General features: G+C 38.9%; 1 protein-coding gene across 1 annotated transcript; it reads right to left on the reverse strand.

Moving 5' to 3' along the window:
- Positions 1-6375: 6375 nt before the first annotated feature.
- On the reverse strand, positions 6376-14886 carry SLC7A13 (solute carrier family 7 member 13). Its single transcript, XM_042036148.1, has 4 exons — positions 12658-14886; positions 10080-10211; positions 8095-8459; positions 6376-7359 (listed from the first exon to the last, which is right to left on the reverse strand). Exons 1-4 carry the CDS (start codon positions 13376-13378, stop codon positions 7114-7116), a joined length of 1464 nt encoding a protein of 487 aa, XP_041892082.1. The 5' UTR covers positions 13379-14886; the 3' UTR covers positions 6376-7113.
- Between the last annotated feature and the right edge of the window lie 677 nt (positions 14887-15563).

The following is a 15563-nucleotide window of genomic DNA, read 5'->3' on the forward strand; positions in this document are numbered from 1 at the left end:
TCCTCCCCCCAGGGTCTGGTGGACACAAGCCTCTCTGTGCCGCCATGTGCTTCTTTGTGCTGCCATGTGCCTCTGCAGGCAGGTTTTACAGCTCACAACCTAATTCTCTCTTATAATTCCCCATAATTCCCCCTTTTTTGTTTTATACAATGAAGAATTATGACAGTGATTGAACAGGTAGAACTTTGAGAAACAATGTAAAGTTGTCTAAAACTTTTACCATCACTCGGAGTTTGCAACTGCTGGAAGGTCCTGTTTCACAGTGAAGACTTCGAAAGTCTTTCCTAGGCAAGACTTTCAAGTTTACTTTGAAAGAGGGTCCAGCTTTTTTAAAATCAAATTAGCAAGTCAAAATTACTTGATTACACTTTTAGGGCAGAAACACTTGGGTTTGATGGTATAATCTCCAGTCAGCCAGGGCTAGGGTTTGGCCAGAGCTTCAAGCCTCATCTGAGAGGGTTTCCCTAAAATACTTATAAAATTGCTTAAAAACTTTATTAATATCTTGTGATCATTTTGAATGCGATTGAAAAATTAAGAACATATAAACTTTTTTAGTCTTTGGCGGGGGGCACACCCCATCTCTGCATTCCGCCTTTTCTGTTCTAACAATATGTAACACGAACATTTTTCAACTTACTAAATTCAGGAAAATGTGTAACATAACATGCAGTTTTCTTAATATGAACAGTAAAATAATACATCTAATACAACATCAAGTGTGCACTGAGTAAAAACAAGCAAGGTAATATCATTAATTGCTTAAGTACTTCATTGTTTCACAGAATATATATAAATTTAGGTCTTGGAAAATTACAATTACATTAACATGAACACTCTAAGAGGTTTTAAAATGTAACAAGCTTAATTCCTGCTTTAAAAAATAGCTTACAAATTATAATTATTATCTATCACAAAAAGCAATCAGAACAATGCACGGGGGTCACAAGGTGGTGTGGTAAAAAAGCAATCTTTGAGATAGGGTCAACATTTTGGATAACGAAAACAGAAGAGTTCTATGGGCCAGCTGCAGGAGCAAGACACTTAGCTTGCAGCCATTCTCGCACAAGCTGGTGCAAATGCTGTATGCTGCAGCCCACCCCCCCCCCACCCCCCGCCAGAGGAAGGGGCCATGAGTCCACTTAGTCTTTTTTTTCCAGCGCAGTATCAGCTCCCGAGAGTCTGCAAGGAACAGGAGCCTTGGCTATAACGGTGCGGCCCCCGCTGGCTTGCACGGGTCCTGCCGGTCGCACGGCAGTGTGGGTCCAGCAGCCGGCAGAGGTGTGCCGGCCCGTCTCCTCACTTCTCACATGCAGAGAGCCACTCGCGGCCCCCACCATGCGCTGAGCAAAGCAGCGGCACCACCAGCTCTGATCCCTCCTGTCGGCGGTGTGGGGGAGGCTGCAGCGTGGCTTTGCCATGTGCTCGCCACTATGGCTCCCCGCCATGCGCTCACCGCCGCGGCGCAGCTCTGCCATGTGCTCGCCGGCACCACACCGCGCATGCGCTGGCCAGCATGTGCTCCCCGGCGTCGCGCGCTTGCTTTCCCCCTTGCTGCATCTGCCACTGCTGCACTTTCGCAGGGGACAGAGAGGGAACATGCTACCAGGATGGGACTTCCCGGCTCCAGCCACTCACCGCGACCCGGCTCCAGCTGATGCCGCAAGGCGCAGGGTGGCACGTGCTTTTCTGTAGTACTGTCCGGCTTCCCTCCAGGGTCAAATGGGTCGGGGGACGACGGGCCATCTTCTGGTTCTCCTCCTACAGCACTGACAGACTTACGGTCCCTCACTGGCGGCACAGAAGGGCTCAGCACAGCTGCCGTGGTGGCACAAGTGTCTTTCTTTGCTCTCTGGGTGCCACATGCGCTATGAGCACCTTGCACACTGTCCTCCATGGACACAAAAGCTTTGTCAGTGCTGCATGGCCACATGTCCTATCTAAAGATGAATCACAGTTCTTTGCACAGAACAAGAGTCTGTTCAAATCTGTAGACTCAACTTTCCTGCCATGTTTCTTTAAAATGTTGTTTTAACGTCTCTGGGATGTTCTGTTCCTGAGATACTCCATCCCCTATGTCCCCCATAGCTCACCTACAACTTGTAGGGATTATCACTGGCCAGCATTCCTGCTTCTTGCAGCAGCACTTCAAGTCCCATGGGGCTCACCGACAGACGAACAGATAGGCGTATAATAAATTCCTCACAGGGGGCACCATTTGTCGGCAATTGAATCTCAGACCCAGACCAGCAGGGAATCTGATTCGTTTATTCAAAGGAGAAAGTTGGTTTTATACACTTTTCTAAGGCACAGTATTTCTTTATATGGTGTGACCTATCCCATGTTGCCACATCAGCAACACGCTTTCTCAATGTCCTTTTATGGGGTGGTCACTCACTATTCGCTTGTCTGTCAGCTCCCTGCAGGCTCCTCACCGTAGGGGTCTGCTGTGTGACACCTCCTCCCCCCAGGGTCTGGTGGACACAAGCCTCTCTGTGCTGCCATGTGCTTCTTTGTGCTGCCATGTGCCTCTGCAGGCAGGTTTTACAGCTCACAACCTAATTCTCTCTTATAATTCCCCATAGGAAGTCTGAACCACTCACGGCTTTACAGCTACAGGCAGCTCCTCATACATCCTCCCCCATGTAACCCAGAGGTTCCAACCAAATATCACCACATCAGAGCACAAAAAACCACATACAGCTGTTCATTATTAGCTGACTACCTTTTTATTGGAATCACTGTTAACACTAACCATGAAAAGGGAAGTAAAACAAATAATTACTGGGGGTTTTATTTCTTCTGTGCTAGGGTTTGCCTCACAGTGATTTTTTTTATTTTGTAAAGCAGTCAGCACACATGGAATTAGCATGACGTGTAACTACAAGTAATTTTTAAAATAACACTGATAATCTTTGTATTTTACGTTGTCTTTTTAAGGAGATAAAGGACAAAAAAAAAGGTAAAGCAGACATACATACAAATACTGTGTTAGAAACCTAGAAAAACAGATAGGGAGGTTACATGTCAAAATGGACTAGTCAGTACAGTATTAATAAAAAGTTATCCACATTCTATCTTGTTGTAAGGTTAAAGTTCTTAAACATGCAAGTATGCATAAGCCTAAAAGAATTATGAAGTCAAAGATTAAAAAAAATTAAAAATTTGAATAAATGTCTGATATAGTCTAGTAATAAAACAGTCGCACTTCCATATAGCATTTTCTGAGATATATTCAAGTAGGACAGCAGCTGAGACCAACTGAAACAAGCTGTAATGTTAAAATATTGAATTGCTCTTGGCCAGAGTAGCTAACATGAGTTATAAATTTGAATTCTTTTCCTTTATGCTTACTGCTTGGAGATGTGGAATGATCCAGCAACAATAAGAAATCTTTATAAATTTATTATTGTATTTTCTTCTTTGTGATTTAGCATTCTAAAACACTCAGGCAAAAGAAAGGCTGCATTAAGAGAACATCAGTGACTCATATTCAGGACATGGGCAATATCATATCTGGAATTGCTTTTATAATGCTAATTCAGCTCAGCTATGCGAGTCTCTTTCCAACGGGAGTCATTTAATGAGAGTCTTCTTTTTGACAAAACCCTGTCTCTCATGGATGTGGGAATAAGTCAACATTTGTTGAAGAAGATGCTAAATGTGAGGCAGCCAATCCCTCATTTGCTGTAGAAGAGGAATTTGATGTAGTGAATGATGTAGCACTTGCAGAACAGTTGCTGGATTTAGGAATTTGAGTATTGCCCAGCATACACACTGCTCTTTTTCTATAAAATTCTATGGCCATACTGGAATCATTTACATCATAATTTTTCAAAATTGTAATTAATTCTGTTTTCCTCATTTTCTATACCAAATTTTAAATTGTCCCTATTTGATTTGTGGAATTTTAAAATCTCATCATTGTAATTTAACATTTAGTAGACTGTAGGTCTTAAAGCAATTGCAGCTACCCACAGTTAGTCAGAAGTTGGGCTAAAGGATACCAGCTATTCATCTAAACCAAAGTGACTGTGATAATTTGCCCTTCTTTCCTTTTTGTAGAATTCTTAGAACTTAATTCCAGGGGACTATAGGCAGTCTGAACTTACTAATTACTATGAAAAATCAGCTCCAAGGTACCCCATCTTAGGCATCCAAAGTAAGTGAGCAATTTTGGCCATACTTCATTTCCATCTAAAAGCTGGAATGAATAGAAATGGAAATCTGTATATAGTGTCTGAACAGCCATACCAGATGTATGTTCAGCAATTCTCTGACTCTTTGCCCTGCTTCCAAAGATAAAGAAACATCCATACTTGGACTTGAATCTCCATCAATGGTTCTCCACCGAGGTATTTGATGTGATTTGAAGGATCACAGAGAACATCACAAAACGGATTTGTTGTACAACCTGCACATCAGCTTAACTTACTTTCAGCAAGCAAAGATGATACCACTGACACAGCTCATGAGAGTCAAGAGAAACCAGTGGTTGTTTGTGAAGTGCTTAGGTGCTGTCATGAGGAACACCATAGCAAAGTCTGTAAGAAATCAACAGTGTCTATCAAGATCAGCATTTGAGCAGACAGTGATAAACAAAATGCAAGATCACATGTTGAAATGGGAAGAAAATTATAGTGAATTATTTGGCACCATCCATTCTATCCCATAAATGAGGTAAGGGTATATAGAAATAACACTCTGATCTGATAAAGCAAGGCCATTGAAAGGTGCCTTTGCAGAGGGGCTTAAGTTTGCACAGACATTTTTAATTCTGAGCTATTCTAAATCATCTCATCTTGTACATGCCAGCTTATGTGCCATTTCCTAGATTTTTGTTAAAATAAAAACTATCTACTTCACATTCCAGAAAAATATATAAATGCAGTTTATTTCATATTACATTTCACTGGGACTTTTGAGTTCCTTGACTTGTTGAAACTGCTACACCTCTATATTTGAAGTTTGTATCTTTAACGAATACATGCTCCAATTACCCAAACATACCCTGACATATATAATCAGTAGGTACCCAACTCATTATGGAATTAAACAGAGAATTGACACACTGACAAGAAATTACATGGAAATAACACACCCAATTGAGCAACTTCGCCCTGATGCTTGCTTTTCCTAATCATCTGGTCTACAACACAGTATTATTGTTATATACACTTTTTTTCCTTATGACTTCCACTTTTCTTTTACATATTTAAATAGGTTTAAATAAATTACTTGCTCAAGCTCAGTTGCAAATCTGTGGCACTGCCACGCCTGCATGTACAAATCACTGATGGTTGCTTTGGTCACAGTAAAATCCTTTCTTCCTTTTACAATTCAGTTCTTAAAATACTACTCCTCTACAATGTTGATGAGTTTTGTGATTTTTCAATTTAAATAGCAAGAGAAATGTTTTTCCAATAGCACTATGAAGTGAAATTAAACATTGATTCCTTTCTTGCTTTCAGCTGGATCCAGTCTTCAGCTCAGCTGTATACACTGCACTCCTCCCTTGTATGAACTTTTCTTCATACAGCATTTTAAAAGGTACAAATTTTTCTTCAAATTTTCATTCTGTGTGCATTATCACCTTGAGAAAAGCCACTTTCTACATGTATTTGTTTTCATCTGGGGGCTCATTCCAGTGCAAAGTCAAATCCGTTTAAACCTTCAGTTGATTCCTGGCTTTACTGATGGGCACCCTAGACTTTGGGTAGCTATGAATAATTCTTCCTCTATCATTCTGATCTCTAAAATTTTTATATATCATTGAATTGAATATTGTAGAAAGATTTTTTTCATTCAACTGTGTTATAATATAATGCCCTGTAAGACAGTTTCACCAATATAACATCCATCAAACCAGAGATCACAGGGGAAGAGCCATGTTAGGCTGGGGCCATCTACTGGTTGTGTTGCTGAGCTTTCTTTGACAGATTTGGAAAATCACTTTATATTTGTAATTCCATTTAATTATAAAAAAAGAAGCATATCTTAATAGATTAATCACCTACATACATGATGTTTCTTATGTACTGGTAATTTGTTTTTAAGATTAAATATTCCGTGAATTTAATATGGCCCAAACATCCGAAGAAAAAAAATTAATTTATCTTGCTTTCATAAACAAAATAAAAATGGATGGAAGGAGGCCTGAAAAAGCTCTTACTTCTCAATAACACCGAAAAGAAATCAAGGAGTAAAGTAATATTAATGCTAAGATGTAAACAATTTAGTAAAGGAATCCACATCTCTTTAGTTTTTATTTCTGTAATGAAAGAGATAAATAATTCTTATTGCCTTACTTGATGCTTTGTAAGATTTCACCTTGAATTTGTATGTGTTGTTCTAAAATAGCTGAGATGTGCCATATACAGTTTTCTTAAGATATAAAAAGATCTCAGTCACTTTCATGATATTCTTCAAAGGTTTTTATTAAAAAGAAATTCATGCCAAAAAAGGTAGCATATGAAAAGAAATGTAAAGCCTTTAAAACCAGCAGATCTAATCAATGAGCTACTGCAAACTAAGAATAATCCAGACAATTTAGCTCAAAGTCCAAAAGTGCATTTCTATAATGATGCTATTTAGTGTGTATTTATTCACTTATTGTAGGATAATATTGATAACTATTTGTGCTGTGATTGAGTCTTATATCTATTATTACAAGACTATACACAACTTTTAACTGTGTTCTCAGGAGCAAGAAAGAACATTTTACAGATTTTGCAAGTTTAAGAGAGATCCTTTGCACCTATTAAATTAATTTATGTATATATATATATAATTTATGTATTTATACAAACAGACACAAAAACACATACATATTAACTTTTATGCTAATGCCATGGTTTAGTTGGTGAGGAGGTGTTAGGTCATAGGTTGGACTTGATGGTATCAAAGGTCTTTTCCAACCTAGTTCATTATGTGATTCTGTGCCTATACATACATGTATGTGCAAGTTTGCAATATATGTGTATACACCTATATATGTATATGCATGCATGCACACCTATGTATAACATCAACAGCTAAGTTGTACTGTTTACAGTCTCAGTTAAACAAAATCTGCTGTTGGCTCTTAGTTGTACTGGGATTAAATATCTGCCATTACTCACATTTGCCCTTAGCAGATTCATCAGCAGGACAGACTTCTAACAGGAGCTGTAAGTGGCAAGTAATTTTATCAAGAAATGCAAAATGCAATTTAAAATGTATAAAAGGCAGATAAACAATAACACTTCCCAGCATAAACAGGAAAGCATAAACATATTGCAGGTTTGGAGACCAGACTATGGGAGCTAGAACTAGGAAGAAAGACATTGCCACCATCACAAATGGAACAGGTAAAAACACCTATAAGAGAAAGAAAAAAAGTGGTTTAGGAAATAAATGAACCAACTGTGATTTTATGCTTCATTCATAAGAGTAACAATGTGTTCTTTTCCCCAGTAGAATACCATTTTTCACGCTGCTATAAATTCACCCAGGACAAGAGTCATCTGACTCAAATTGCCTGTAAGAGAGGAATCTTTTTTAAAATATTTGTTTAGGCTCCTTCTATTGTCAAGGGGGAGAGATAGGCAGTACTGGAAATCCATTTGTTCACATATGATATTGTGGATTCCTATAGGACACTCAGGGCTGGGTGCCTAGAAGCCTTCACAACAAGCATATACTTCTAAACCAGCTTTCTGACTGCTAGAGTAAGAGGAAATTCAACCTATCCTTAATGCCTCTGATTGTGTCAGGAAAAGTGAGAGCAGATCAAAGCTTAATTGTGAATGGCAATGGGTCCTATACTGTTCTTGTTCCTGCTCCACACTGGTATGGTACCACCTTGTTTGAAAGTCTCCCCCATTCTGCAAAGAACCATCTCCTGTTTTCAACTGCAAGTTCTCTGGTGCAGAGACTATCTGTTTGTTTCTCTTCTTTTTATAGTGAAACAAAATTTTCAAATAAGGCTCTAAGCATTATTATTTGTATTTTTGTGACTATCCACTTTGAATCTGCACTTCTTCTGTAACTTTTGCATGCTACCCATGACTCAAAAAAATCTATAAAAATATTTTGTAACTTAGACCCATTTACTTTGTATGGTCGATGTAGATGAGGTTCCCGGTATCGAAGTACAATCAGGCTTGCACAAGTCAGTCCAATCATAAGCCAGGCAGAAAATCCAAAGTAATTTGTTAATGTAATAAGGTCAGAGGGGATGATAAAAATGGATGCAATGGTGGTTGAAAAAATCATGGCTGGTGCTGGAGTACAGGAGTGGACATTAAGCATGGATATTAAAACAGGTAAATGTCCTGACTGACTTCCAGCATAACTTAATCGACCGAGTGTGAACATGCTGCTGTTGAGGGCACCAAATATTGAGACAGCAACAGAGAGAGGAATGATCCAGGCAACAGAGGGGATCGCTCGATCAGCCCAAGTGACTGCCACAGCAACTGCAAGAAAGCAAAGAATTAGTGTACTACAAGTATCATGTTCTGAATAACCGACAGACTCAACAGGAACAAAACTTAAAATAAAAGAAACACCTATTATTTACCAGAAATGCCTGCTTTTTTGTTGCAGTAGCCAAACACAAATCCAATCCTAAGGGTATTTAATTCAGGAACTAAGCATGACAGCAAGAAGGAGTGCTGCCTGCCAGAGCAAGTCAGGGAAACCTGCTGGGGCCAATACCACAGTCATGGACTTCCCAGCAGGAGTGAGCTGCATCTCACATCCTGCATCACAAACACACACGTGGGCAAGGAAAGAAAATTAACTCGTTGGTCCCTGGCGTGACCACAGTGGTGACACGATCTGTTGTTACAGGAAACTGCCAACAGGAGCACATCTACGTTCAGAGATGGGTCAACAAATGTGCTATTAATGAGATTTTGCTTTGGGTGGAACTGGGAAATGTGAAAGATTGTTTCTGAACAAGAGATATTCAATACTGCTAGGATATTAGCTATAGCTGATATTGTTACGAGGACAATATTTAGTGGGTCTATAACCAAATGCCATGAGGAACACACATCTTGCAGCACAGGAAGTTATTAGAGATGGGGAAAACAGTGCCCCCCTCCTCAAAAAAAAAAAAAAAAGTGAAGGAACATGAACAAGCAATGTTTAAAAGAGTGCTATAATTTTAGGGCTATCTTCTCAGCTGGATAAACACAGTTCCCCTGGTATGCATGGAGCTGGTCATGCCAGCTGGCAGCTGCTATTCATGGATAGTCTGGTATTTGCTGCCTCCTTCATTGTAGCATGCAAATGATCCATCTCTCCCAGCAGATGGCCTGACACTGGCTGAGCGATAATATGAGGTTACTGAGTGACAGCTACACTGTTCCCATTTATATTAGTGAGCTTTTTCCATAGGAAAAAAAATAATTGATCCATCCAAATGAGGTATGGATTCTGTCACACCTGTAGGCAAGGTCTGACAGCTCAGTCTCATTACAGTGGGATTTAAAATGTGCTGCTTGGACAATCAAGAAGAAATACAGTTCCCCTTGGAGCTTTCATGGGCAGCTTATTGGTACAGGATCTGAGACAGAGTTTACATACACTGGCCTTTTGTATAGGCTCTTCTAAGGAATCACAATATTTATCATGAATAATACACACCCAAAATGGCTACATTTTTGTGTCCATAGTCTTTTCTATACTCCTGAACATGTTAGACTTGTCCACCTACTAAAGAGTAATGGCTTTAGCCTGAGACTCCATGAGGTAGGGAAAGAAGGAGGAGTGAAGATTTAAACTACAGGAAAACAAAGGTCATCTCTGTACTTGGGACCTGACATTCACCTTATTTTCCAGGTTTTTATACAGTTCTGATTTCTTTTACAGACAGTGTAGGGAAAAGCCAACAATTTCAACAATCTGCCAGCATTCAGTCCAACTTGTGTCATAGAGTAAAATTAAGGAAGAATTCTCTGTTAAAAAAAAAAATGAACCCAAATTTCTGGACTGTGAAGTTACGTGAGCAGAAGTAACCCAGGACACTGACATCAGATGGATATGCTAATGTCCACTCCTTTTTAATTAAAAAAATATTAAATACATACCTGAGGAGACAATTTCCTTAGGTGTGAGGACAGTCAGATATGAGATGTTCACCAGTAAATAAAAAACAATTACTGCAGGAACAGCAGTCATCACAGTTAAGGGGATATTTCTGCTGGGGCTTTTCATCTCCTCTGAAAAGTACAATTTAAAACAACAAATGAAGCAAACAATGTAGCTTCTGCAAAAGTTTTTCAGTGGTGAAGCTGTGCAGAGTTTGATAAGACTGATACCAAAGTCCTGTCCCAATCCCTAATCATGGCTGCTAAATTCTCTGCTTGTGAAGCCCTGCACTGGTTCTCAAATAGGTTAATATCAGAAAACCTTAAAAAAATTATTTTTATTTATCTATTTTTTAACTGTTTGGAAGGAGGGCTGGATGAACAGCTGATTGATTAAAAAAGATTACAAGAGGAGTGATAATTTCCCTTTTATTTGATTAAGCACGTATCTGACTTACATTAGAAAACTGATTTGGTAGGAAATTTTCAAGTAGCCTTACTTGAAAATCATTAGCTTAAAAATGAAACTCCAAAGTCACATTATGTATTCTTACATCACTTCATGAGTCCTGATCTGTAACTTACTGAGCATATTTGCCTATTCCTACTCAAAACCTTTCTCTTTGCTATTATATCAAAAAATACAGAAAAAGTAACAGAAAAGACTGAAGGTATAGACATAAGAGCAATAATGCAGTGGCTTTAAAAGGGGGCAATTTCCAGATGGATTCTGATGATTATTGTCTTTTCCAGTGCAAAGACGGTGAAGGAAAATTGTTTAGTGCTAAGCCTGATAGCTTAGAATTACTCTTACCAAACAAGAAAAAAACCCCAAATTTTGCAAGTGAACAACTCAGGCACTGGCACACATTCCTGAGCCTGTCATAGTCCCAGCAAAAAATGGAGCTGGTTTCCAGAACCCTAATTTCAATCACCCTCATCTCAATCAAAAAGGTTCTTTTTCATCTCTTTCACTCCTTTGTCTTGTTCCCTCCCCATTTCCCACTTCCCTCAGCATTTACAGACAATTTCCTGAGTATTACCAGCAAATAACTAACAAGAGAGAAGTGAAAAGTCAAATGTACATCTTATTTAAACTCTTTTTAGGAGACAGAAATCCATTTTCTCCTTCACATTTGATTTCTGTCTTCTGCTCAGGACATCAGCCTTGAGCCATGATCCCTGTGCTGGCTGTAGTGCACAGAGACAGGACTGAAGGACCACAACACTGGAATTCAGATACTATCAGAGAATTTGGGATTTATTTCAAATGTAAGAAATATACTTAGTAATTTTGAGCTCAGAAGAGGATAATCACCAAATTTGCCAATTTAAATTTATCTTTCCATTCATTTTGTTCCTTGCTGCAGTCTTGCCATCCAGCTGGCACCTGATCTATCAGCTGAAGCTCACAGAAATGAAGTAATTGTTGAAGAATAGGAAACTCAGTTTTGTTCAGAACTGTTGCATAGGTTACATCTGTCTAAACAGCTGTGCTGCCCAGTGTATGGCATTTATTAGTACTGCTAACTGATCAGAAAATAAATCAGTATTTTACCATAAGTCTTGTACTTTCTCAGGCTTACAAAGCAAAGAGCTCACCTTTGAGGAAAACCATACTTTCTTGATTTATATTACTTTTTTTTTAAATTACAGCCTATTTTTAAAGCTGGAGTACCTGGATTATAAAGATAATAGTCAGTTTTTTAAACATTAACCAAATTTTCACACTGTCCTCACCACTGAACTTTGTGTTATGCATTTAACACATTCAGTTTATTTAATATTTTACATGATCGAGGTCAATGGATGCGAATGGTTAAAAATATAACAGCAATATCCATTTGCTTACAATGTAATTCGATTAATCTGATGATACTATAAAACACCAATAATTTAACTAACATCATGAACACCATCTCTGTAGCTTTCATGAAAAAATGCTCATGTATTACTGCCACGTCATCAGATACAGAATAGGGTGAGTGAATAGATATGCAAAAACCTTTTGAATGTCGGAGAACAAGTTCTATGAAAAATTTTATATGACTTTCCTTGGATCTGTCTTCACCTTTTGTTAGACTTCAAAAGTCTGTTTTCCCAAGAAAATACATCCCATAAAATTACTACATTCTAAGAAAATTCAAAATTAATCTGTCCATGTACAAACCAGCTGCATAACCTCAGATTAAGGCACAGATATTTAAATAGAAATTATCTATGCACACATAGTTTGGCATGGATAACTCAGTACTTTCCTAAAAATACAGTGAATGGACACTGAGAAAGACAAAATGCAAATTTTTAAGGTGTGAAAAATTCTTTTTATGCATATTTTAAATTAACTATTTTGATTCTTTTGAACGCCCCTGGAAATGTCAGCTTGATTCTGCACAAAAAGCAGGAATCTTCCCTAGAGAGGAACAACGCCTCTTGTACCAGCCCCAACAAACACAAGACCCATGTAAAACATGAAGGACCCTGTGGTCTTGAAGCAGAGACAAGTTCTCCCAAAACAAGCTGAGGAACACAAGAATGAGAGCAGCAGAACTAAACCTAAAGAAGAGCAGCAGAATACCTGCCATGTAATTGAGGGACCACCAGCCTCCATATGCGTACAGTCCCTGGAAGAAGGCTTCAGCAACCTGTGAGGCGTTGGGGATCTCTGAGCCGAACATGTCCTCAAACCTGGCCAGACTCTCCTTTTGCCTGGCAACAAGGAAAACTATGCCACCGACAGCAATCACAGACAAGGCCATCATCTTCAGCAGAGTGAAAATTGTCTGCACCCACGCAGCCATTTTGACACTGAGGCCATTCAAAATCCCCAGGGACCAGAGAACGGCCAAGGCCAAGCATTTCTTCAGCACATCTGGTGCAGGGCAAATGCCATAGAAGGGCTGGGTGGCGTATTCAGCAAACAGCAAGGCTCGAGCAGCATTTGATGCTGGCTTGGTAAACGTTGATGTCCAGATAAACACGAAGGCGGGTAGGGATCCAAGGCCTCTTTTAATATGGCTGTATTCTCCTCCGGAGAAGGGCAGAGCGGTCCCCAGCTCCGCATAGCAGAGGGCACCCATCAGAGAAACCAGCCCAGATGCAGTCCAGATCGTTAGTGCAATGCCAACATTGAGTAAGGAATGTTTTAACACCCCTGTGGGAGACACGAAGATCCCTGCTCCAACAATTGATCCTACAATAAAACTTACCCCGTCAAAATAACCTATATTTCTTTTGAGTTGCATCTTGGCTTTTTCTTTTCTTTGCACATCTTTAGGGTCGTTTTCTCCTTTTTCCATTTTTTCTGGGGTTTTTTTCACAGCAGATTTCACTTTGTTGTTAGCAGTCTGTCATGGCCCTACTTTCTAGTGAAATGTTATGGGAAGCTTGGCTTAATCATTCAGAAAAGAGAGCATACTTTGGGTTTTGATGTCTCCTGTGTGAAGATGATTAACCAAATACTTCAAGAAACACTGGCAAATCATGTACTTGTTGGTTTAATATGTACTTCAGAAATTATTAAGGTCTGCAGATATTTTTAAAGAAAACAGCATAAAAAATAATGCATAGCAAATGCTCATTTCTCAGATGATTTTCATCAAGATATTTCAATTTGTTTTATGTACATCTTCAGAAACAACCACAAGAGGTGAGTAAAGGTGACTTCTACATCAACCCTAGGGAAAGAGGAAGGCTATGGCAGCATGAGGAAAGAAATCAACCTTCCTTATATTATTGACAGTGACATGGACATTAGATGAACAGCGTGGCCACTATTTTTCCACTGCCCATAAATAAAATGGACAGTGAAAATCACTAATCACCAGTATGTTTTGCCAAAACCTCATCAGTCACTGGGTATACTGGACCTTGTTTATACTTCACTCATTAAACACAGCCCTAGAAAGAAAATTACCAGTTTTATTCCAAGTTTTTTCCTGAACACTCATTGTTAGAATAGTACTCAAGCACATCCTAAGATGGCATTAATCTTCAGAAATTGCTATGAGGGAAAGAAGCTGTATCATAATTTTCATTGTCTGCGCAGGGGCTTTGGAACAGAAAGATGAAGGATGGAAGCTCCCAACAGTGTGGCATGTGTCTTGTAAGGTGTGGCCACTGATTTTTCTACATATTTATCAATCTGTGATATATTTGATACATCTCTTCAATCAGATGTGGAGACATCATAAACCCATGACTTTTGTACAAAAGAAATGCATTTATTATTTCTAAAAGATGCAGAGAAAAATGGGCAGAAAGAAGAAAACTAACTGAAAAGAAGCTCAGCATGGACCCTAAGGGTTGTGTAGGTGCCCAAACCCATAACTGCAAAGTTCTTACGTTTTGTCAGTCAAGTTGCAGAACCAGTTTTGTCCTGCAGGTCAAAAGCTCAGCAGTGCAGTGAACAAAATTCACGCTTTTACAGGGGCCAACTTGAAAGACACAGTGGTTCACACCAGTCCTGAACAGCAGGATTTTCACTCAAATACAAAATAAGTTCATCTGAAAAGTTAGTTTACATAATATGTCATCATGTAAAAAACCTTCGGCTAAAATAGGCATGCACAGACTGTTCTTTTGTTTCAATGACTTAGCTAAACTGGGTTTCCTTCACCATGCAAAAGCTTTGCAGCATGGTCAGCGACAGAATTTACAGCTCCAGAGCAGCTTATAACTATAGGAAAATTCTTCCATCTTCTCCAAATCTCTGCAGTACTCATTAACTACTTTCGCCTTACAGACTACAAAAATTGTAGTTCTACAAGTTCTACTAAAACTTGCATGCATTTTAAATTGCATTTATTCATTTCATAAACTATACTATGTATTTAAGTATGCATTTAACATGCATAGATAATAATTCATAATAATTCAAATATTAATTCTCTAGTATTCATGACTGGGAAATTAAGCATAACATATATTTTAAATGCTTAAAATGCTTAATTTCCTGTTTTATTTCAGTGTGTTTTCTGAGTATCCTTCTCTGTGAATGCTCACATATTTTTTGATACCCAGCAATCTTCCAACTCTTTGTGTGTTCTGCCATGTACAGCTGGATTTGGATCACTATTTTAAAACAAATCGATGTTACACTAAATGGCATCTTTGAGTACAGATGCAACTGACTTTTTTCACTGATCATCCTAAAGGACGATTTCTAGTAAAACAAAGGCATTTACAGAATCTCCCAAGCAGCAGATTAATAAGGATTTTTTTTACTTCTGACAAAGCTGCCTGATCTCAGAAAACCTCACTGAGGTAACAACCCCTTGGTGGCTGGGCACGGGAACGGGCTCCCCAGGGAGGCAGTCACAGTTCCAGCCTGACTGAGTTGCACATTGCTCTCAGGCACATGCTGTGACTCTTGGGGGTGGTCATCGATGATCCCTGTGTGTTCCTTCCAACTCAGGCTATTCTGTGATTCTGTGAAACTCTTAATACCGTGTGAGCTCTAAAAAACAACAAATCCCCCCAACA

Source organism: Corvus kubaryi, unplaced genomic scaffold (genome assembly GCF_017639235.1).
Source record: "Corvus kubaryi isolate FWS band 111438036 unplaced genomic scaffold, C.kubaryi_AGA036_p1.0 37385, whole genome shotgun sequence".
Taxonomy (NCBI): domain Eukaryota; kingdom Metazoa; phylum Chordata; class Aves; order Passeriformes; family Corvidae; genus Corvus; species Corvus kubaryi.